The following is a 23,759-nucleotide window of genomic DNA, read 5'->3' as shown; positions in this document are numbered from 1 at the left end:
CATCATATATTAGTGTAGGATGAAACTATGCATTAAAACAATATTGGCATATTTTTGAAATTTTCTCAAAATCTATGTGTAACCCTCTACAAAAACATTGAATTTTGGTAAATGTTTTATATACTGAAGCCTATAATCTTTAGTGTTGTATCAAAATTTCTAACCATATTCTACATTTGTATTAATTTATGTTAAACTCTCTTTCATTGTACATGAGCATCGTTCAATTTGTTTTTAAATTAATTTAGTAAAATTTCATATACTCCTTAAGTAGTGGACTAATAAAATCGTTATTTTCTAGAGAAATAGAGACAACAAATGCTCCAAATCTTTTCAACCATTATCATATATTTCTACAGAAGGCAACTATGCATTAAAGCAATATTGTTATATTTTTGATTTTTTCTCAAAATCTAAGAAAATATTGAGTTTTACGTTAAATGCTCTATATACTGAAGCCTAAACTTTTTAGTATTGTTTTAGAATTTTCAACCACATTTTACATTTGTATTAATGTATGTTAATTTTTCTTTTATGGTATATGAGAATCGTTATAATTTTTATCAATTAATTTAGTAAAACTTCATAATAATTCATAAATCGGTGGAATAACCACTATAAAATCGTTATTTTCTTGTAAAAGAGATACAACAAGGACTCCAAACCTCTTTCAACATCATCATATGTTAGTATAGGATGCAATTATGCATTAAAATAGTATTGTTATATTTTTGAAATTTTCTCAAAATTTACGTGAATAGTGAATAGTTTGTTTGGTTAATTAGAAAAAAGTTTCCATATAATAGATAAAAAGGTTATACAACTTAATTTCTAAGCAAAATGTAAAACTATTTTATTATATCCTCATCGTCAAACATGGCACATACAATCAGGAGCCGGATAAGTATAAATAGACTGTTTCGGTTTCCTTAACCGGATCTGTCCTTGTCTATTCACATGTCCTTCACCAATCGCCTGTTGAAAATCCACCCAAGTAATGCTCTTGTTCAAGAAAAGCTGTCCTATCAACGCCATGTTCGGTCTAATCGTCTTGAGATTCTCGAACGTCCTATGACCAACGAGAGCGTTGTGCATGTTTCCAGGCGACGCAGAGATGAACACGTCGCTGTGCATGCTCACGTAGTAATCAAGTGCAGCTAGTAAAGAAGCTTTGCCTTTGATACGAGCTCGTTCTTCAGAAGAAGCTAGGCTTCTCTTGTCTTCCATCCTTGGGAAGACTTGTCTTAGTGCTGAGATCCTAGCTTCTCCTCCATATACCTAGAAAGCATAAAAGGAAACAGAACATAAGAAGAGGTTAGAGAAGAAATATAAGTGAAGAGTCTGAGTCTGACCTTGTGGGAAGCGAGATAGAGACGAGTGTTGTTGTCGAAACCGAAAGCGGCTAAGAGAAGTCCCATCTCTTCAGGTGTTAGAGGACAACGTCCTTGACTTCTTAGCTCTTCGTCTGTGAACTGAGAGTTCAACACTCTTCCTTGCCAAATCATTTGTCGGTACTTCGCCAATGCAAGTTTCTCTGCTTTGCCTCCACCAAAGTCACACGCCGAATGTGCAGCCATGTCCTATATACAGAACAAACTTCTTATTACCAAACAACTCAAAAAGACATCACCAAAAATGTTAGGCATATGTACATTTATCCGGAACCGAGGAACCATACCAAAACCGAACTCAGATCCTATATCTCTAAAAAACTGAAACCGAACCGTGACCGAATGGGTACCCCGAATTTTTAAAATACATATTATATCTTTAAAATATTAGTTATATTTAGTTTCTAAATAACCAAATATCTTAAAATACTATTTATAAAAGTGAATTATCTGAAAAACCAAATCACTCTAATCTTTTTAGTCCAAATTATCCGCACTACCCAATACTTTTATCTAAACTACCCGAATTACCTAATATTTAAACTGAAAACCCGAATTATATAATATTTTAGCCATATTATCCAAAATCACCCGAAAAACCAAAAAGAACTAAACCGGAGCAAATTTGGACCCCTTTCTAAATATCAGCTGGTTTCCAACTTTGCTACAGAAACCGAACCTACTTTTGTAAGCACACGGAACAGTTCCTAAATTTCTAGAACGAAAAGCCGGTACCGATACCGAACTGAAACTGCCTAAAAAAGTGTAATGAACTGAGAGTGAACATTACCTTGTCAAAGCGAAGATGAAGAACAGCGAACTTCCCTGGTTCATGTCTACTGTTCGGATTCGTCATGTCTCCCAAATGATCCACACTCTTTCTGTCCTTTTCGCTTCTCCACAACGGGTTTCTAAGACGGCTCACAAGAGCATCACCAAGCGATGTAATGTGAGGAACAAACCTCAACGCTTGGAAGTTCACTTTGCATCTCAGCCGTTGAATCTCACCAGGTAAGTGATCAAACGACAGACGGTGAGAGAACGGAGAGATCGCAGCAATCCCATAGCTACCAAAAAAAAAAAAAAAAATCTCCAAACTTTTAAGACTCTTGTAACGTTTTCAAAACTGTCAGATTAACGTTAAATATACCTGTGAAGAAGCGGTGAAACATTCTCAATATACCATTGCGCAGAAGCGTGAACAGGAGCGGTTTTGACACGTGTTTCACGAACCGCCGCAGCGTAGTACTCTCTCGTGCTCCAAGAGTAGTCCTCAGGAAGCTCTTTAACTACTCTTACGTCATCTTTTAACGCATCGATAAAGTGATCCACGTCGAAGATGTCAACAAAAGAGCTCGAGTCTTGCCAAACGGGATTGATTTCAAGAAACGGGATCACGAGCGTTGCGTTTAGGATCTTAGCGACTGCGACTGCGTCGCATATACCCATTCGTTGCTGGTTAAGTCCTCCGTCGAGAAACACTTGGATATAGCTTTTGGTCTTATCCGGTAATGCTGCTATTCCAAAGATTAGAGAGAGATTAATGTAAAAACTAAATGAGAAATGTTGTTTAATAGTAGTACTTACAAGGGGGATCTTCGAGATCGATGCATGGACTCCATCCTTGGTCAGTCATTGGCTTCCATAGATCAGACTGCTCCCCACTTGGCTGAAATTAATTTAAAAAAAAAAACAAAAAAACAAGTCTCATCAGCTCATTTATTTTCTGAAAATCATTTTAAAGGAATCTCTCATTCTTACCCGTTGTAAAGCACTCTTAAGCAAAGATAAGTGTCTTGGCTTTATTGTGATCGCTTCCTGCAAAAAGAACAATGGTTTAGTTCCATCAAGACATGAAACTAAACAAGTCTTGAGTTATTGATTCCTCAGGTCCCAGACTAATTAAATTTCAAGTCTTTAAATTCAATAAACCCAATAATAAATCAAAAACATACTAACATAAACCCCGTTGGTGTCTCTGTCTATTAAACTTTCTATAAATAGATTCGAATTGAGAAATTTCTTCAACGGGAAAGTTTGAAACTACTATTTCTGGAATCATGAAAACATAGTCGAGTGTTTATAATACAAAACTTACAGATGAAGAATACGAAGTGGAGGTGGAGGCGTTGCACAGCAAAACGACGACGTAGAGCACAGAGAGTAGTATCCCTCTTCTCAGGTTCGGATAAAGATTCATCACTTACTGTTTTGCTTCTCAGAAACGAAGAAATCTAGATCCAGTTTCCAGGAAAGTTAAATCAATCGATACTCAGAACACTCTACTTCTCCTTCTTCAACGTGTACGTTCTTCTTTAGTTGTTAGAGGATTGGGGATGTGAAAGCTTTCTTTCTTTCCTCAATTTTCCAGAAACGGTTTACAGAGAGAGAGAGAGAGAGAGAGAGAGAGAGAGAGAGAGAGAGAGAGGGAGCGCGTGGGTGCGTCTCACAAGGACAACTGTTCATTAACTTTGATGTCTTGTCTCTCCATGGGTCCCCTTGTCTTCATTTCCCATAACCATTTTTCACTTTTATTATTCTCGTGACACACTATAACGGTAAAATTACTTCAATTATTTTCGTTGACTCATGAATGTTGCATAATCACACAAATTATATAACGTGTAGTTCTCTAAATTAATTGAAACTTTTTTTTTTTTTTTTTGTCATCTGAATTTATTAAGCGGGACAAAGCCCAAGAGACTAAGCCCAACAACTTTACAAAAAGCCCAAACAGCAAACGGGCCAACGGAACAAAGAGAAAAACCCAAACAGATGGGCCAACCAAAGAAAACAAATATGGGCCGTCAGCCCATAGAGTAAACCGTCGAGGAGAGAGGGACACGTCACCCACCGCGTGTGCGTTCGCCCGGCGATGCATGCACACGTGTCAAGATGAAGGTCCGCTGTCGTCCACCGGAAGCAAGGAGGCGGCGCATCAGAACTCCGCCGCTAGCGGAGATCATCGATGAAACGGTTGCTACAAGAGCCAGCTTCAAAGAAACCCAATCGCCAACCGGATCTATCCTTCAGAAAAAAAACAATCATCTACAATCGATCTATCCATCACCGGCTTTCCAACTAAGGGAAAGAACAATCCGACTAGGAAAGAAAGAGAGACGATTTGAAGTTGATAGCCGGAAGAAGAGTAGATCGACGTAAACGAGAAAAAACCCGGAGTAAGCCGCCGTCACATAAAGGTATATGCGACGCGGAGACAAAAGCCGGCCGATCTTCGCCGGAGGAAAAGGCGAGAACGCCGGAGACAGAGTCCGGTCGGATGAAACCGAAACCGGAACCAAAAAGTGGATCTCTCTCACTCTCAAAAATCTTTGCCTCTCTAAAAGATAGAAATTTGATAAGAGAGGAAAGATTGTCTAGAGAGAACTCTCTCTCTAGGAGAGGAGAGAGATTGTAATAAGTCGCTTAATTGAAACTTTCTAACATTCCACTTTAATGTTTATTGGAAACAATTTTAATATGGGATAATATATCTTATCTCAGAAAGCAAGTATATATATATCAGAATAAACATTAATCAAAGAATTTAACTGAATTTGACTTTCTATATTTTTTTTTTTTTTTTTTTTTTTTTTTGGGTAAAATGTAAAGATATTATTACCAATTTTCAAATTTTTGACAGAAGTACAGAGGCAACAAAAAATAGAAAAATAAACAAAATCTAAACAACAACTTGATCTAGTCTAGCAGGGACAGACACAACCAACCAAACCGAAATCAAGCGGCTTCAACCATTCCATACTTACCACTTGCCGCAAGAGGTTAAACCACAGTTAAAACGAGAGACAGAACCCGGGTCTGTCTTCGAGTGGATGGGTTCCTCTCCACTTGTCTGAGTCGCTCTTCCTCTCCGAGGGGTCTTCGGTTTAGGTGGTGTCTCAGGTTTTCTTGGTTTGAACTCATCATCCCAGCACTGGAGTTAGTCGCTTGCGTTCTGTCTTCGAGTGGATGGGTTCTTCCGGCTGGTGTTGATGTTCTGGTGTGCCTTTGTGGAGATGTTGCTGTCCTCAACCCGTTTTGTAAAGGTCTTTGGCGCATAGCTACTTTGTGGCTGTCCGTCGGAATAAGGCTCGGTCTTGTTATTGTAGGTGTGCTAGGCCTCTGGCTTGACTGGTGTCGTGTTGGCGGATGTTCAGGAAGTCTGTCTCGAGCTGTTTTTGGTCGAGCCAAATCATAAAGAGCAGTTCATCGGGGAGGCCAAAAAAAAAAAAAAAAAAAAAATTGACTTTCTATATTATTATACTGTTGTAATCAATCAATCCTTTTCAATTCATTTCCGTTTTTTTTTCTAAAATAAAGAAACATTCAATGACTGTGATTAGTGTAGATTGACATTTATTTTTTAGGACTATAAATAAATTGAGGTCTAATTACTCTGTTCTATCAAATTTAAATTGTTATTCCTTAGCACTAAGTCGCTTTGGCCGAGTGGTTAAGGCGTGTGCCTGCTAAGTACATGGGGTTTCCCCGCGAGAGTTCGAATCTCTCAGGCGACGTTTACTTTTTAAATTTTGTTTCCAAATGGAACCGAACTAATATAGTCTCATCGACGGTCGACACTGCTTCGCGCGTGTTTTAACTGCTTAGCTGACTTTTACACAGTTGTCCAAGATATAACGGTAACGAGTTCTAGAAACCCATCTAGAAGCCTAACTAAAGGCCCATATGCTAAATTTAATCGAAAGCCCATCTTCGTTACAGAACTGATTTCACATGGGAGTTGTCAATCTCGTCTATGGTTTGGTTTTCTATTATTATTCTTTTTCTAAAAGAGGTTTTCTATCATGTGATTTCACTGGTTTTGTAAAATTAAAACCAAACAAGATCATTTGTAGTTCAGTTTATTTCTATCTAGTTTTTCCAAAAAAAACTAAAACTTCACTTTGGTTTGGTTCAGACTTCAGACTGTAATTAACACCAAAGTTTTTTTTTTATCTCGCACGTGATTTTTACCAATCTTTTAAGACAAGGTTAACAAAAAAAAAAAGACAAGATAAAGACTGTAACTAACACCAAAGTTTAGTTATCTCGCACGTGATTTTAACTCACGTTGTTACTACTACCAACAGTAGAATAAAACACGTATAATTAAAAATAATACATGACATGTGGTATACTGAAAATTCTGTATGAATGATAAGAAATATTTTTTTTCATTCCACATGAATAAAGCAAATTTTTAGTACACGCCTATGATTCCATAATCATTTGAAGTAAATTCAAGCTAAGAAAAAAATATACTAATCACCTTAAAGCACCAGTCCTGGATTCGAGAACTTGACCACCAGTTGGGGAAGTTAATAACTTAATATATATTCTATGTAAAATGTTGACTATATATTTCATCTTAAATGTTGGGTAAAACAGAATACAATATCTTTGGGTAAAAGAAATCCATATTAAAGAAAGACAATATTGTGTAAAAATCAAAGACCATACCAAATGTGTATATGATATAGTTCTTATACATGTCTACAGTTTTCTGATTCCATTCAAGTTATATGCAAAGATGTAATAATTGAAAATTTTGACTTTAAAAGTGACTGTATAGTAAAAACAGTGTGGTCAAAGATCAATGAGAGATAATTATTTAACCATCATTATTGATGGATTTTGAATATATATATTAAATCCATATTCTACTTAATGGTATGTTAATTTTAATTTACATTAAACTTATTTGGAGTATATTTTTAATTCGGTTTGAATTAGAAAAATATCTTATGGTTCGACGAATATTTATGCTAAATAAGAACAATATCACAATGCTAATTAATTTTGTATATTCTATCATATAATTTTATCATTTTATGCTTACAAAATACCACAAGATACTAATCCAAATATATTGAAATTCATGAAAAATATAAAATATTTGTAGATACATAATGGATTTGATACTGTTTTAAACTATTAGTCAAACTAAATTGGCTGTAACTATAATGGGGATAAAATGATAAAATTTTCAGAATTGGCTGTTTTAGATATTTGACTATTCAGATTCGAAAACCTAAAATACAATGAACAAAACTAACTAAATATCTTCCCACCAACAAAATTCAAACACATTTCCATAAATTTATCATTATGGAAACGTATGTAACCATGATAGTCAATTCACTTTCTATATTCTACTCTTTGATCTTCTTCTCCTATTATCACATTACCTAGTTACCCAAAGAGAAAAACACATATCTTCATTTCATCAATAAAAAGCTCCTTCCTCTAACTTGTATCCATCATTTTCCAATCTCTGGATGACATTATATTAAGAACAATTTAACTTTTTGAACAACACTCTGTTGTTATGGCGGAAAATCTAGAACTGGGTCTTTTATGTACAGAAACCATCAACGTTGGTGATGATGACATGATTTTTGGTCGTGAAGTTTCGAATTTTCAGATGGGTTTTCCATTAGAGAGCGAAGAGATTATCAGAGAGATGATGGAGACGGAGAAGCAGCATTTGCCAAGTGATGATTACATCAGGAGACTCAGAAGTGGAGATATGGATTTCAATGCCAGAAGAAGAAAAGCCCTTAACTGGATTTTTAAGGTTTGATTTTTATTTTATTTATTGAATTTTTATCATCCCTTTGATGAATGATCTGGACATAGAGTGTGTTGGTATATATGAATATTAGGCTTATGCAGAGAGAGAGAGAGAGATGTTGCCTTAAATCTGTGAATATGATGTTTTTTTTTATCAACTGTGAATATGACGTTCATTTGACAAATATATTATATTAAATCTCAAGGCTGTAGATCTATAAAAGATAGAGATGGAGGAAAAATAGATAAAATTTTAATGCATCTCTTGTTCTTATTACAATAGGCTTGTGAGGTGCACCAGTTTGGACCATTGTGTATGTGCTTATCAGTTAACTACTTTGATCGATTCTTGTCGGTTCATGACCTCCCTGTAAGTTCACATTGATTCATGAACATGTTTTAGCCCTTCATCATCTAAAACTCCCACTTATGTTGCTTCTTGATATATGATTTTGTCTTGTAGTATGACAAAGCTTGGACAATGCAGTTGTTGGCTGTGGCTTGTTTATCATTGGCAGCCAAACTTGAAGAAACTTCTGTCCCAAGGTTATTGATTGATCTTCAGGTACGATCACTCTATCACAAAAAAGATCGGTAAATCGTCTAATTTGTTAACGTCATTGATCGATTGAGGTTTTGGTCACATTCTGAATAGGTTGGACATCCTGAGTTTCTGTTTGTGGCTAAATCAATCCAAAGAATGGAACTTTTGGTGGTGAACAGATTGGAAGGGAGATTGAGAGCCATAACTCCTTGCTCATACATAAGTTATTTCCTGAGGAAGATGAGTAAAAGTGATCAAGAACCATCCAACACATTCATATCCATATCACTACAAGTGATAGCCAGCAAAGCCAAAGGTGAAAAAGGTCTATCACTTTTCTTTTTTTGTGCTTTTTGGGGTTAAAATGTTGGAGTATAATTGTGGGTTGTGTGAGTGAACAGGTATTGACTTTTTGGAGTTTAGACCTTCTGAAGTTGCTGCTGCAGTGGCACTTTATGTTTCTGGAGAACTGCACACAGTACAGTTTGACAACTCTTCCTTCTCTCCTCTTTTCTCACCACTTCAGAAGGTAAATCAAATTCCACTTTAACTCTCAAACTCATTTTCATTACTTCAATTTCAAGGAAATGTCAGTTGTGGAGAAGAATGAAATCATTAAAGATGATACATAAATATATGTGTGTGTGCATTAAGCCATTAACTGATGCATTGCATACACATGTGTTATTATATTTTATAAAAAGTTGTGGAAAAAAACAAAGAGAAACTGGTTAGTGTGTCCGGATCCTTTGACTTCCAAAACTAGAGGAGCATATAGATCAAAGACCACTTTAAAGTCTATTATTCAATAGCTGGGTAAAAGCTGATAGGATCTTTATGTTTGTGTTTTGTGTTCAAGAGACAAAACTAAGTGTCAAGCTTTTAAACTTTGTTTTTGGTTTTTGAAAAATGCTTTTAAACTTTGTTGATTCTTTTATTAACTCTGTTTGCAGGAGAGAGTTAAGAAGATTGGGGGAATGATAGAGAGTGGTGGCTCAGGCTTATGTTCACAAACACCCAGTGGGGTTTTTGAAGTATCAGCTTCTTGTTTCAGCATTAAGACTCATGCTTCTTCTTATTAAGACTCATGATTCTTCTTCTTCTTCTTCTCATACCCATCTTTCCTAAATTTCTATGTTTCAGCAAAAACAAAAACGATCATCATTATTTTGTCTGAAGAGAGGTTGAGAAGGAAAAATATTACCAATAAAATTTTAAAATAAAATAACAAAATTTCCAGTTCCGATATTTTAATTTATCCTTAGTTTCGGTTATACCAAAAAGGGAATGTTTTTTCGTTTATTACTGTTAGTGATCATGTCGGTAGTATTGAGCATTAACAATAATAAGAGTTGACTTTTTTTTTTCGAGAAACTGTTCAACCTTCAAACAGAGTCATTACGTAAATAAGGCGCGCATTGTATTAGTGGGCTGATAATTAGGCCATTACCATATGTCTTTCGGTTTAGTTATAAGAGGTTATATGAAATTTGTTTTTTTAATAATTGTTAAAAGGTTTTAACTCCTATTGTTATTCTTTTTGGATTGTAACTTTTTAATTACAATCAACTGTTATTGATTAATAGATTCTGATACTCTTTTTAAATATATTATAATAATTATTTGGATAAACAAAACTCTCTATATTTAGTAAAATTTTATATTAATTCAAACAAAATGTTAGAAAATTTTAACAAAACTCTCAACTATAAAAAAATACTCCCACTAATACCCTTTTTGAAAAATTCCATTAATCCCCTAACATATTTAAGGGGTTTTTGAGCTCTTACCTTTACCAACAGAAGTCCAAAACCTATAATTGTTTATGAAAAGCATTTCACGATAAACAAGCAAAAATTATAAAATGATTGAAGACTGGCCTGGTCCATGTCCTCTAAACCTCTAGGTTCGGCAACTAAGAAATGTGGGCTAAGGCTATATTTATTAAAAATAATGGGCCATTGTCGTTCGGCACAACAGCGATTTTGCGATTATCAATTCATCAGACAAAACAATTGTGTTTGGAGACAATATGTAGTTTTTTTTTTCTTTGAGCAAAATGTAGATTTTGGTATACGAAGCGATTATCAGACAAAACAAATGTGAATGCGTATAGTTGTGGGTCAATTCCTACTCGAAGAGTAAATATATATACACACGCAAGAGATATCATACTTCTATGTGTGTCACAGTGTGTGTATGAAATTTGAAATGAAGAACTATTTGGACAGTGGACTAATATGTGCAGACAACAATACAAAACAGATAAACGTTTTATAATTCTTTTATTTGGACAGTAGACTAGGTGAAGACAACAATACAAAACAAATGAACTTTTATAATTCATTAATTAGGATTCGTCATAATGAGTCGTCATAGTCATTCAACTGTCCAAAACAAATACATATATAGTTATATACTATTCTCTTCGGTAAAAGTTGCTAAAAGTTATATAGCTTCCATACTTTTTTCAACCTTTGCTTTCTCTTTTACGCATAATTAAAGAGAAAATGTTTTTCCTTTTGTAAGTAATAATATTGTGTTTAAGTTATCATTTGAGTTATGGTTATTAAGTGACTAAATTAACTATATACATTGCCAAAAAATCACTGATATATATTATTTCTAGGAGTAAGTGGAAAATGTATTCATTGCACGTGAAGCATCATTAGTTTCCCAAATTAGAACAATGTATTTGAAGCTAAGAGTATGGGAATGTCGTGTAATTTAAAGGATAAAGAAAAGTCTAGCCCTAGCTGCTACTATATACTTATATGTTTTACGCAATTTAATCGAATTTGTTTGTTTTTCTATTTAATATAATAATATTATTTGGTTCCAAACTTAGCTTGAAAGGGTGGTGATAAAACCTTGCTTGTGGGTCACATTTAGAACCCCTAAAAGAATCATAACAACACTAAATATTCCACATTAAGAATGATGATGATGATCAATTGATAATTTTCTTGCATGTATGGTACATAATATACACAATGAACCACACCAAAGTGGTTTAGTGATAGGCGGACTTCAAATAAACTCGATTTAGTGATAGGCGGATTTTAAAGAAATTCGAGTTTGAATCAATTCTTCTACACTAAACTCGTGTGGTCATAATCATGTTGCCTTCATTTGAATATTTGGAGAGAAAAATCATTTGTAAATTGAATTTTTTTTTTTTGAAAATTAATGTGGATCTTTATATGAGTTCGGAATATCCCAAATTAAACAAAAAGAAACACATCGATAGGTCGTTGTCCGAAAGGTATCTGCGTATTGACTGCAACCACGGTAAGAAAATCGTGTTTGAGAACATATATTTTTCTGATCAAACACTTCACATCAATAATTCAATTTAGTTTTACAACATAATAAAGCCAAAATAATTGCACAAAAATCTGCGTTGCACTACTTTCTATGAAATTTATTACATAACCAGACTCCAACGTAGGGTCCGATCGTTTCTCATTACTGCAGCAGCCTAGTTAAACTTTTCTTACAGCTGAATAATTTTTTTCGAACATACAACTTATAAGTTCCCCGGCCATAATTTCTTTATTTTTAGTTCATTCATGGATATATGGAAAAATGGAAATTCCTCTACCAAAATTAAGCTTTCTGGTAAACTAGGAAGTTTTAGTAATATCTAAAGCAAATAATTGTGAACTGAATAGACAGTAGCTATATATTAAGAAAATAGTTAGAAGACTTGTTTTTTTCATACTCATTGGAAAAACTAAATACTCTTAAGATAATTTTCATGTTCCGAGAAAATAAACAATTGAGAGAAGGATAAGAAAAAGGAGAAACACATTTAGTTAGGTTTTGAATTATAGTCAAAGCCACGTAATATCGAGTGAAAATAGTTGATTAGCAAACGTTGGTTGCACATTATTCCTTAACATGTACTGATGAAACTCGATCAAGTCACGCGTTTGAAATTCGTGAAAACAAAATTTTGGACCCAACAAGAAACAAAGAGAAAAAGGACAGAGGACCACAAAGTCATCTCCACACTTGGAGTGTGCAGCTTTAATTTAGACAAGAAAGCGTAGAGATTGCCTTATCAAGCAAAAGCATCTCTCTCTCTCTCTCTCTCTCTCTCTCTCTCTCTCTCTCTCTCTCTCTCTCTCTCTCTCTCTCTCTCTCTCTCATGTGTGTGTATATTTTTTCATTTGTCTCTCTTTCTATTCTATTGTTTCGTAAAAAGGAAAGAGAGAGAAAAGATGGAGAGGTTGAGACATGAAAGGCTAAATCTAGAAGTGGCCGTGACATGGGGACTCGAATCTTATCTGCCTCTTCTATCCTTTTTCAATCATTTTGGTTCCCTCTCTCTGTATATTTCATTGCGTCATCACTCAGAAACCCTAATTTTCATTAATCTTTCCGTTGGTACATGAGTTTTTTACCACCCGATTTCAAATAAATTTATAGTAGGCCGAAGCACTTACTTTAACTTGTTCAGTTGACGTTATTACTACTAAAGCTTTGGGGAAGAAAAAATACTCCCTCTGCTCACCAAAGTAAGATTTTTTTAGATTTTTTTTTGTTCGATAAATTTTTTATATTGTTAAGGTGTTTTTTTTATATATTTGAGAAACATTAATTGGGAATATTTGAACTGATTAAATTTTACTGGTGGAAAATTATTGAAAAGTGTATAATAAAATAAAAAATAAATTAAATTATAAACATTTATTAAATTCTTAATAAGCGTGAATACTTTATAAAATCTTATTTTTGGAAACGAGGGAGTACATTACTAAACATATTGATCCAATGGAAAGGTATATCCTTGATTATAGTGATTAGTACTCCCTCCGTTTTTTAATATAAGTCGTTTTACAGCTATGCACATAGATTAAGAAAATCATTAATTTCTTATATTTTCTAAACAAAAACATCATTAATTATTTACCTAACCACAATTCAACCAATAGAAAAATAGAAGATATATTACTATTGGTCATACAACATTAATTATTAATAAATGTTACATAGAAAACCGAAAACGACATATAATTTGGAACAAAAAAGTTTCTCTAAAACGACTTATAATAAAAAACGGAGGGAGTATGAAACGGGAAAAACTAAATAAGAATGATTAATGCACTTGAGAAAAAAATAAAGAATTGATTCCAGGTCAGAATGAGAGTCTAGGGATTTGGAAGAACATCATTAATATACTTATGTATGCATGCGTGCCCATATGTCTTATACTCCTCTTCTCCTTCATGCTTCCAAAGAGCCCACATGTCGCATTCCCCAGATCTTCAAAGAACAATGTTACTTCCTCCGTTTTTTAATATAAGTTGTTTTAGAACTGTGCATATAAATTAAGAAATTATTAATTATTTACTTAATCATAAATCAACCAATAATAAAATAGAAAGATATTATCGTTGGGCATATGACATTAAATGCTAGCAATAAATTTTACATAGAAAATCGAAAACGTCATATAATTTGAACATAAAATTTTTTCTAAAATGACTTAAATAAAAAAACGGAGGGAGTATATAAATACACACTTATACACACATATAGTGGAAAGACGAAGCTGGCTTTGGATGCATCGACATAATTCGTTTTTTTTGTCTAAGCTAATTCCTTGGAATTAGAATACTATTGCAGCAGCTATCAGATGTTACTTCATCTTTTTTTCATTTCTAAGGGGGAACAGATGAATGATTCTTAAGTTGAACAATATATATTTATACTGATTGGTTACTGAATAGTCCACGTCTATATCTTAGCAACTGAACTAAATTTTTAAAGCAGAAATCTCCATCCCAAGGAGATTCCGACCGATCCACATATGAGTCCTACTACACTCATTGGACAACTAAATGAAACGTGTATATAGAAACACACGAAAACATAACATTATTAATAAACATATGTAGTATACTATGTGTACGATAAATATATTACTCTTTCGGTTCCACAATGTAATGATGTTTTAGAGAAATTTTTATGTTTCAAAATATATAATGTTTTGATACTTTTAAAATATTTTAATTTTATTAAAAATTGGTTAAACAATATCATTTTACACATTATCTATGATTGATTAACTTATTTTTAATTTATATTATCATAATATTATTTTGTAGAAAAGTAAGTTTCTTAATTGTTGTGCATTCAAACAAAATATGTATTTTATTATGGAACCGAAGGAGTAACTCTTAAGACACCTAGATAACTCAAGAAACAAGGACGCTATCAAATCGGCAAATGTTTGTGTGCGCGCGTTGAAAATGGTGGTCAGGGAATCATGAAAACACTGTCAAACACCAAGAACTTAAGAAACAAGAACAATGTCAACCAGTGCAAAAGAACCATTCATCAAAAGGATATACACACAAATGCACATGAAAACATTAATCATATGCTATCTCTACTACACAACTGCACACAAAAAACACACACACACGTACGAATCCGTATAAATTCCTAGACAAAATACTTGATAGATTTAAACACTTACGGACACATATGATGCTAATTACTAAAGACCCACTAATAATTAAATAGCTATGCAAATCAAGTGTTTAATAAGATATTTTAGAAGTTCAAAATGAAAAACGTAATTAACCAGAAAGATCATCAGCAACAACATCAACATGAAAATACCAAAATGAGTACATAAATTAAAAAATAAAATCTTCTCAAATATTTTAAGTAATTAATCAGCTAACTTAAAACCCTAGTAGTGATCAAGAAACTCATGCATGATTCATGGTTGGTCTTGTTCATGATGAAACGACGAAGACTGTGGAGGAAGAGTTGGATTCTGATGATGATGAAGTGGTGGCGACGACGACTTACCAAGAGTGTGTTTGTTGTTATGTAACCAAACCTTAAGAACTTGTCTCGGAACACCAGTCTCTTGGCAAAACCTTTGAATCACTTCATCATCTTGTCTCTGAATCCTCCATCCAATCCTCTCAGCTAAACCTAACATCCTCTCCTTCTGCTCTGCCGTGAATTTAGTTCTAAACCTCTTCCTAATCCCTCCTGCCTCCGCTGAAGAAGTCTCCATTCGATCTTCTGACCTCTCTCTTTGAGGAAGAGCGAGCTGGAGGGGAGGAGCTTGTGACGGTGGTGGTCGGTAACTCACAGGAGCTGGAAGACGGTAGAATCCCGGAGGAGGAGGATGATGCTGCTGTTGCGGCGGCGCGTGGTGGTGGTGGAAGTAAAGTGATTCCTTGCGGTGGAAGTTACGGTGACAGCCACAAGCGGCGCATTTTAGGGCTTCGATGGTACCTTCGATTCCAGCCGGCATAAACTCGCCACAGCCATCCACCGCGTGTCCTCCTATGTTCACCGCTTGGTTCTTGAGACACTCACGGAATCTAAACCTGCCTCCCCCTCCGAGGGAAGAACCGCCGTGAACCACCATAAATCCTCCTTCGCCGGTTGAGGTTGTTCCGGCGGTGTCAGGACTTTCAGTGGAGGCCTTGAGGACGCGGGAGGGTGGAGGAAGAGGAGGAGAGTCGTAAAGGGCGTCTTCTTCTTCTTCCTCGTGAAGATTAATTTCTTCTTCAAAGTCCATTAAAGCAAGTGGAGATGGTTAAGAAACTAAGTCGTTTTCTGAGAGATGAAGATTAAGAAGAAGAAGAAATGACAAGAGAATGTGGACATCAAAGGGTTTATCTTCTCACTCTCTCTCTCTCTAGATTTGGGATTTGATAAAGGGTTTATTTTATTTTTTTGCTACTATACATATTCTTGGTTATTGGAAATCGGAATCTAATAAATTTATCCTCTACCACACTTTGTAACGCTTTCTTTTATCTCTCTACATTGTTTTTTTTTTCTTTTCTAATTTTATACTGTATTTAATTTAAATATAGTTGAAACTAGACTTGAGATTTTTATTCGAGATCCGGATTCGATCCGAGATTCGATCCAAAAATCCGGATATCCAGAGGGGCCGAATCCGGATTCGGATAGTGAAATGTTGGATCCGTCAAAGTCGGATCCAGATATCTTATTTTTTTAGTCTGGATATCTAGATACGTAAGTTTTATTAATAACTATTTCAACATAGTAATATCTATATATAAAAACTAACTTTATTTAATATATTTTCTTTTTTTTTTATAAAAGTATATGTAAATTTTGTAATATTATACATAGAAATAATTAAAAAAAAAACATTATATTTTTTATTTTTAAATTATTTTTTATTTATTTTAAGGATTCAAATCCGGATCCGAATATCCGTCTGATATTATAATTTTTAGAAGGATATCCGACGCCCGGATATCCGAAAACCTTAGATTCGGATAAATATAGTAAAATTATGGATCCGCCGGATAAGGATCCGGATCTGGATACTTTAAAATTGTCCGGATACCCGATCCGTTCCAGGCCTAGTTGAAACAATGTATTTTGTCACCTAAGTAGAACCAATATATTTATTAATTGATCATTACCACTACTTTATAATGTACTTGGTTTTTTCTCAACTAAGTAGTAAAACCAATTAATGTGCTTATTAATTGCTTATTACAACTATTTCATTTTGTACTATTTGAAAATAAATCTAATCATGAATATGAATTATAAAGATGGATTGGAAACATTTTAGTCCAGTGAAATGCTGACTGAACTGATTTTTAATTGCCATTATACTATGTAAAATATGTTTTTTTTGTTTAAGAATCAAATTGAGGAACAAGCATAATTTAGTCACTTGTGGTTTGAAGGTTTTCTGAGTAGCTTCTAATGATGGTATTGTTTATGTTTTACAGTTTTTTTTCTAAAGAAAGAAAGCTGAAAATAGAAAAAAAAATGAAATAAGCAGCTTCTTTGTTTTGGGATTGTAATAAGCTTATCTGTTTTCTTGCAGTGCCGGTTCTAGGGGGTGGAAAATATGGCATATGCCATGAGTCCATCTTAAAATTAACTAAATTTAGTGATAAAAAGGGGTCGTATTTATGTTTGTTTAGGTCTAAAATATTATGCTTAACTAATTGTAATACATAAACAAAATTTGTCCAAGGGTCCAATATAGTTTTAAGCCGGCACAAGTTGACAGAAAATACAATAGTGTAGTGTATGGTTTTAAAATTAAAGCAAAGGATAGTATTAGAGATAAAAAAAATTTGGGAAACTAAAAAGGAATATAATAAAAATGTGATAATTATTTTTGTCGATATGCCAATAGTATAGATGAATGCATTGATTCTTCTGTGATAAAGTGATGGGCGCAGTCTAATCACATCAAAATCTGTAATGCCCTTAATAATTTCAAGGTCTGATTTTTTGTTGACAACTTTTCAGAATTATTAACTAAATAATTCATTTTATTAAATTAATTTTATATGTCTTTTTTTTTGCTAAAGATAATTATTATATGTCAGCAAATAAAACAATGTTTTTTTTTTTAACTGGAATAAAACAATGTTTACATTTAAGTACGTGTAGATGTTTTGCAAAAGTTGAAAGAAGAAACGTTTGAGGTGATCATATATTATACTAAACATTCTGACAAGTAGTAATACTCATATAAATTGTTTTTAGTGACTAGTCTTTGGTAAATTGCATCATGAATTTACATAGTTCGTAAGTAAAACTTTGATGTTCGGAACAAAAATACAAATATAAAGACCGGGTCTGATGATTGTAAGAAAATGAGGAAAGTGGATACTGAAAGACGTTTGAGATGACGAGTTGATATGTACATGTCAGCTGGCGGGAAACAGCTTTCCTACATGGAGACACACAGAGGATTGGTCTCCGTTTATTAACAAACACACAACAATATTTTCAAATTTAAAACATGATGGATGGAAATGACATACTCTTTAGAACATTACATAAACACACAAGAACATAACATAAGCCGTGCGCGCACCAGAACTATAAAACTAAAAGAGACAGAATAATGTTATCAAACAAGCATAGACTAGCTAAACCAAACAAGTGATCCGAGATATAAGCAAAACGAATCAGTCAAAGCTCTGCGAGCGTGGGAATAAAACTTTATTAGGATTTAATATTTATATAGTTCTGAATTGTCACAACCCATAGATCTAATATCTATTACCTCTCTAGCCCAAAATTCTCATTTTAAAAGTTATGTTGGTAATTCCATATGTATAGTAATTGTATACATTATATAATGTTTCTTATACAGGAAAAATGTGAAAAGAATTTAGACCCTTTTTTTTTTGTAAAGACTAAAAAGCAACCGACAGAGCTAAGATAATAGGGCATAAGAGTAGATTGAGAAAGAAGTAAAACACTGGCTACAAGTGGAACATATAGATTATCATGAGAATCCATTTGACCATTTAATGCTTCATCAAAAAGAACAATAATTGAACTCTTCTTCTTTAGTGCACCGCAACGTCCATTTTTTTTTCTCCCATCAATTTTCTTAAACAAAATTAATATAGGAAATTTAAATAAAATAGAATACATTCTTACTAACAAAAATATTATTACGTATTTGATTGGATATGTATTGCTACAAAAAAAAAAGAAGAAAAATTACCTCAAATATGAATAGCTAGACTAACCCTTCATAATTTTTATTACTCAATAACCCCTATTTATGACTTAGTTAACATCCCAGTTATCTTTTTACAGTTAATCTCGTTGTAGTTGTTTTCTAATCACACTTTACCGAAAATTGATCATAAAATTGATCAGGCTACTTTTATTAATTTTAATAGCTGAAATTGTTGTACAATATTACAACTGTCTTATTCTTTTAATCTATATCTACATGCACACAAAAGCTAAGAGAAACACCTCAAAAAGATATAGTTATAAGATCATCTAATCCAACTGAAACCTTTTTAGAGCTCTCAATCACATCAAGCTTCTTACAGAAGACGGTTCATCAGAAAGCATCTTCCTAATCCTTTGGAAGAAGCTCAACACTGTCTCCTCAGCTTCAGCTTCTGCAGAAGACAGAATGTGAAGCTCACAAAATCAAAACAAGAAAGAGACAGATCTTAAGTTCTTCTTCACTAACCAAGTTTAGGTATAGTGTGTCCACTTGTATGACGGATCACCACCGGCTCTACAAATGATTCCACAAGAACTTCACCTTCTGTTTTCAGAAAATCCCTCTCCCCTGCAACCATTATACAGAATTACAGACTCTGCACTCTCATCATTTAAGGTTACAGACATTACAGGACAAGTATCTCCCATGTCATATTATTACCTATGAAGTGGAGTGAGGGGCAACGAACAGGAGATGAGAATGCACCAACCGCAGCTTCAGGCTGCCCAAACCTCAACCCAGGAATCTTTCCTCCGGATATTAACACCAAGAACTTGACCTTTGGCACTTTAGTTAGAGCCTTTCCCTACAAAAGAAAAACAAAAAACAATTCTAACCACATGTTTCACTCTTCAAAAGCACGTCTCAAATTCAATCTCACCGTTCCCAACCTCAAACACTTACATAAAAAAAACAAAACAAACTATTCTAAGCAGGGCCGAATCTGAAATTTTGGGGACTATAAATATTATTTTTAAAAATAATTTTTAAAAATCATAGTTTCAGGGCTTTTATCTATTTAAAATTTTCCAAAATTTTTGGAGACCAAAGCCAATGTTTCATCAGAACCTGGATCCTAATTGCTTATATACTACCTGTTCTTGCATTCCAGGAAGAGCAGCAGATAGAAAAGCCCCCTACAAGAATCAAAACAGAGCAAAATGAATCAACAGCGCACAAAAGACTCAGTAGTATCAAAACCAACCTGAGAGAAACCAAGAAGACCATCAAAAGGTCCATGCTTTATCATGTAATCCTCAACATAATCCAAACACTCTTCAAAGTTCCTGTATTCTCTAAAACCCTATACACAAACACTTTAAAAGTCAACCCTTTTTGTTTTTTTGAATAAACATTAAAAAGTCAACCCTTTATATATACTCTCTGACCTTGCTAGCTTGGTACCACTCGTAGTACGGCGGGTCATAGAACCGCTCGATGTCCGATTTTCCGGTGGCGGGAAACGGACCGTCGAGGAAATCGAGGTCGAGGTTTCGGAGGACCGTGTCGGGCCATTTAGATGTAATAAGCGAACGGAGAATGAGACCGCTTGTTCTGAACCCGTGGAGGCAGAGGATTCTTGGGTTCCTCTGTTTGGTTTCGGACGACATCGCCGTGGTGATCTTGAAGGCTAGTCTCGGCGGTCGTGATACGGATGCTGTTTGGCAGCAGGGATAAGAATGACTCAGCATTTTGGACAAAAGTGTTGTGGAGTTTGCATGAGCTGTTAGATTTAGATCCATATTTAACTGTCACGTGGCACCTTCGTTTTTTATTATTAATGTTTGTACATTAAATTGTGTAAATTTCTAATCTTGGAGAAAAAACAATTTTGTTAGTAAATCACACACATTAATATGTTAGTATGACTTGCTGATGCTGTTCAGAGCAACCTCAATGCAGGTGATTGATGCAAGTGCTTAGTGTAAGCTCCACAAAAAAACTCAAAAAACAGTTATTTAGAGTACCATTAATCCTAGCATTCCTTTTTTTTTGGATGCTTTTTTTTTTTTTTTTTCTGATTAAGAAAAAATTAAAAAAAAATAAACCAATCGCGGACCGTCACGTGTCAGTGGAACCCGTGAACAGTGCAAGCAACAGGTACTTGTGATGTCTAATCAAGCACTCGTTCTTGTTCTTCTTCTTCTTCTTCTTCCTTTTTTCTTAATAAAAAAAAATCTAAGCACTCCTTAACTGTCACGTGGAATATGGTGCTTTTATAGCACCCAAATAAGCACTGATTTAAGTGGGTTGTTTGCACTATTCGTAGACCCTACTGACACGTAACAGTCTGCAATTGGTTCGTTTTTAATTTTTTTAACAGATAAAAAAATAAAAAATAAAAAAATAAGCAACCCAAATAGGTTTTATGGATTAAAGATGCTCTTAGAGCCCCACATTTACTAGTTTTAGGCCATCATTAACCAATGAAGCTTAACCATGAGAGCTTAAAAAATAAAAATAAAATAGTGGGTGGGTCCCACTATTTTCGAAAATTGGGTGGCTTATGCTGCCTAAATAAGCAGCAATTTTGGAAGGTTTTTCAACTGTTTGCGGGCTCTACTGACACGTGGCGGTCCACGATTAGTGGATTTTAAATTTTTTTTTTTTTAATCAGAGAAAAAAAAAGAACAAAAAAAAATAAGCACCCTAAATGGGGTGTTGGGTTAATGCTGCACTTAGTTTGGCAAAATTTGCGGGCGCAGATAGCACAAGCACGTGTTACCAAATGGTCCAAAACAATAGAATGAAGATTTCTTGAAACATTTCAGCATAATTTTCTTATCTATGTATTGTCTTTGTAAACATTTTGTCAGCAAAACCCAATAAGTCGTTACACAATTTATCTAGAACCGGTTCAAGTATCATAGAAGCCCTAAGCAGTTAGCGAGTTACTGCACAAGACTGGTAGTTTTATTTTACAAGCTATTACTATAAGATAAGAGTTTAGTAACCGATTACGTTAGGTTTTTCATCCAACATTTCTTTTGTCTTCTAACGTTACCCATGTCTTAACTTCGAAACCAAACACCAAAAATCTTCAACCAAATATCTACGTTGCCAAGAAAAGTCGCTCAATGCCTCCTTACACTTTTCAAGCCTCACCAAAACCGGAACCATCACGTCAAGTCTAGCTTCTCTCACGTTCAGTTCTTCAAACCTTATCTTGATCATTCTCATGACCGAGAAGCAGTCTTGTACCATTAGTTCTATCATCTTAATAACGATCTTGTTTGATTTCGACGCCGTAGTTTCTGGCCGGGCACTAATGTTTTCGAACAGAGCCACTAAGAAACCGATTTGTTTGAAAATACAATCGGTTGTGTAAGACGATACTCGTTGAATCTCCAAACGCTTATCTTCTGAACTTTCTTTTATGCTTGGAATAACACCTAGAGCCTCCGCAATGTGAAAGTGACAATCTAGATATTGTTTGTACCTAGTCAAAAGAACAATTCTTGATAATCTTAAGACTACATTTATATTTTAAAAAAAATCTTAAGACTATATTTGGTTATTACTAAGACCACATTTTTCCCTATACGACCTTTCAATGATTTTTGTCAATATCTATATCAATTTTTCTATTCTCAACCAAAAGTATATTAACCTCAGTACATATATGATCTTACCATTGAACCCATGGATACAACTCTCTAGTAAAACGAGATGAATCCACGTTCAGAACATTCAATTTTAAATGTCGACCTCCTTCGTTATATATCAAACTACGATTAGTCACACGAACACTACCTTCTCCTTTATCTCCATTTTCTGATTTAGACATCATATGGAGAAGAATGAGACATTTAGCAGCCACGCACACGTCCGTCGTCAAACGCAGCCTCTCCACCACCGCAGCGATGGTCTCGGGACCGTAACGCGTGTCAACAGTCGATTGGAGGAGATTAACGTATTTGTCGGAAGGTGGTTTGTGTGAGGTATGAGTCGTGGCTTTCAAAAGAGCCAAGTCAATGGTTTTGGCGTTCTCGGAGCTACACAAATGAACCACGTTGAGTTTCATTTGCGAGGCTTCGTCTTTTAATATGCCACTCAAGGTTGTGAATTTTCCCATTTGATCAAATTTTGTTTTATATCGAGTTTTATCTTTCTGAAATGTATGTATCTTGAGTAATGTGGGTTTGTGGTTTGTAACATTGCAAGGTTTCATTCAGTATTTATATATATTTTCTTGAATTAATTATAGAGTAAGATAGATTACATATTTTATTAGTACATATACTAGCTAGATAGATTTTCAGGGGGTTAGCGTGCGTTGGTGGCATAAACATGCGCATTAAAAGCTTTGATTAATGGAAACAAAGCCTATATTTTACACCATCAGGCACGTTAATTAATCAGATACTAACGTGCGTTGGTTGCATAACTTATCAAACTCTTGCATGCTTCCTAGCATAGACTGCACTGAATTTTAGTAGTATAAAAAGTTGAACGGCGAGCTGGGCTTTGTGGGCTTGTGTTAAGTGGCATCTTAACAGGCCTAACTGGGCTTTTCTTAGAGATTTTTTCCTAAATCCACATTAAAATTTTGGAACACGCGCCTAAATTGAAAAAAAAAACGCGCTAGAGGAAACTAATACGATTGGTTGATTTTCATATGACGCGGATCACTAAACTCAAAACAATCGTAGCCGTTGATAAGATGAAAGATCTAACGAACCAAAACAAACTCTTCTGTCTTCTTCCTCATCAACGCCTC

At 34.4% G+C, this 23,759-nt stretch overlaps 6 protein-coding genes and 1 non-coding gene across 8 annotated transcripts; 3 read left to right on the top strand and 4 right to left on the bottom strand.

Annotated features, from left to right (window-relative positions):
* Window positions 1–772: 772 nt before the first annotated feature.
* Window positions 773–3,855, bottom strand: LOC103855302 (O-fucosyltransferase 39). 2 transcript variants are annotated; one of them, XM_009132265.3, is made up of 7 exons: window positions 3,490–3,855; window positions 3,153–3,209; window positions 2,979–3,060; window positions 2,542–2,908; window positions 2,182–2,458; window positions 1,353–1,580; window positions 773–1,278 (listed from the first exon to the last, which is right to left on the bottom strand). In XM_009132265.3, exons 1-7 carry the CDS (start codon window positions 3,589–3,591, stop codon window positions 871–873), a joined length of 1,521 nt encoding a protein of 506 aa, XP_009130513.2. In that variant the 5' UTR covers window positions 3,592–3,855; the 3' UTR covers window positions 773–870. The 2 variants fall into 2 exon arrangements, with proteins under 2 accessions (XP_009130513.2, XP_009130514.2); XM_009132266.3 differs by having other exon boundaries at window positions 2,542–2,905; window positions 3,490–3,853.
* A 1,971-nt stretch (window positions 3,856–5,826) lies between these two features.
* TRNAS-GCU lies at window positions 5,827–5,908 on the top strand. The gene has a single exon. It is a non-coding gene; the product is annotated as a tRNA-Ser (tRNA).
* Window positions 5,909–7,719: 1,811 nt separating this feature from the next.
* LOC103855301 (cyclin-D4-1-like) lies at window positions 7,720–8,562 on the top strand. Its single transcript, XM_033285342.1, has 3 exons — window positions 7,720–7,968; window positions 8,248–8,334; window positions 8,428–8,562. The coding sequence occupies exons 1-3, from the start codon at window positions 7,720–7,722 to the stop codon at window positions 8,560–8,562; spliced, it is 471 nt and encodes a 156-aa protein (XP_033141233.1).
* A 4-nt stretch (window positions 8,563–8,566) lies between these two features.
* LOC117132166 (cyclin-D4-1-like) lies at window positions 8,567–14,962 on the top strand. Its single transcript, XM_033285893.1, has 3 exons — window positions 8,567–8,824; window positions 8,910–9,037; window positions 9,462–14,962. Exons 1-3 carry the CDS (start codon window positions 8,665–8,667, stop codon window positions 9,588–9,590), a joined length of 417 nt encoding a protein of 138 aa, XP_033141784.1. The 5' UTR covers window positions 8,567–8,664; the 3' UTR covers window positions 9,591–14,962.
* Window positions 14,963–15,054: 92 nt separating this feature from the next.
* On the bottom strand, window positions 15,055–18,360 carry LOC103855300 (zinc-finger homeodomain protein 1). Its single transcript, XM_009132263.3, has one exon. The coding sequence runs from the start codon at window positions 16,064–16,066 to the stop codon at window positions 15,248–15,250; it is 819 nt and encodes a 272-aa protein (XP_009130511.1). The 5' UTR covers window positions 16,067–18,360; the 3' UTR covers window positions 15,055–15,247.
* Window positions 18,361–19,156: 796 nt separating this feature from the next.
* On the bottom strand, window positions 19,157–21,064 carry LOC103855298 (esterase OVCA2). The gene is made up of 6 exons (XM_009132262.3): window positions 20,428–21,064; window positions 20,244–20,342; window positions 20,134–20,175; window positions 19,700–19,844; window positions 19,505–19,606; window positions 19,157–19,430 (listed from the first exon to the last, which is right to left on the bottom strand). Exons 1-6 carry the CDS (start codon window positions 20,779–20,781, stop codon window positions 19,339–19,341), a joined length of 834 nt encoding a protein of 277 aa, XP_009130510.3. The 5' UTR covers window positions 20,782–21,064; the 3' UTR covers window positions 19,157–19,338.
* On the bottom strand, window positions 21,058–23,711 carry LOC103855376 (putative clathrin assembly protein At5g65370). The gene is made up of 2 exons (XM_009132352.3): window positions 22,672–23,711; window positions 21,058–22,478 (listed from the first exon to the last, which is right to left on the bottom strand). Exons 1-2 carry the CDS (start codon window positions 23,208–23,210, stop codon window positions 22,040–22,042), a joined length of 978 nt encoding a protein of 325 aa, XP_009130600.3. The 5' UTR covers window positions 23,211–23,711; the 3' UTR covers window positions 21,058–22,039.
* Between the last annotated feature and the right edge of the window lie 48 nt (window positions 23,712–23,759).

The sequence above is a fragment of the Brassica rapa genome, chromosome A02, assembly GCF_000309985.2.
Source record: "Brassica rapa cultivar Chiifu-401-42 chromosome A02, CAAS_Brap_v3.01, whole genome shotgun sequence".
Taxonomy (NCBI): domain Eukaryota; kingdom Viridiplantae; phylum Streptophyta; class Magnoliopsida; order Brassicales; family Brassicaceae; genus Brassica; species Brassica rapa.
Note: the sequence above shows the minus strand (reverse complement) of the source record. Positions and strands in the feature narration are given on the sequence as shown.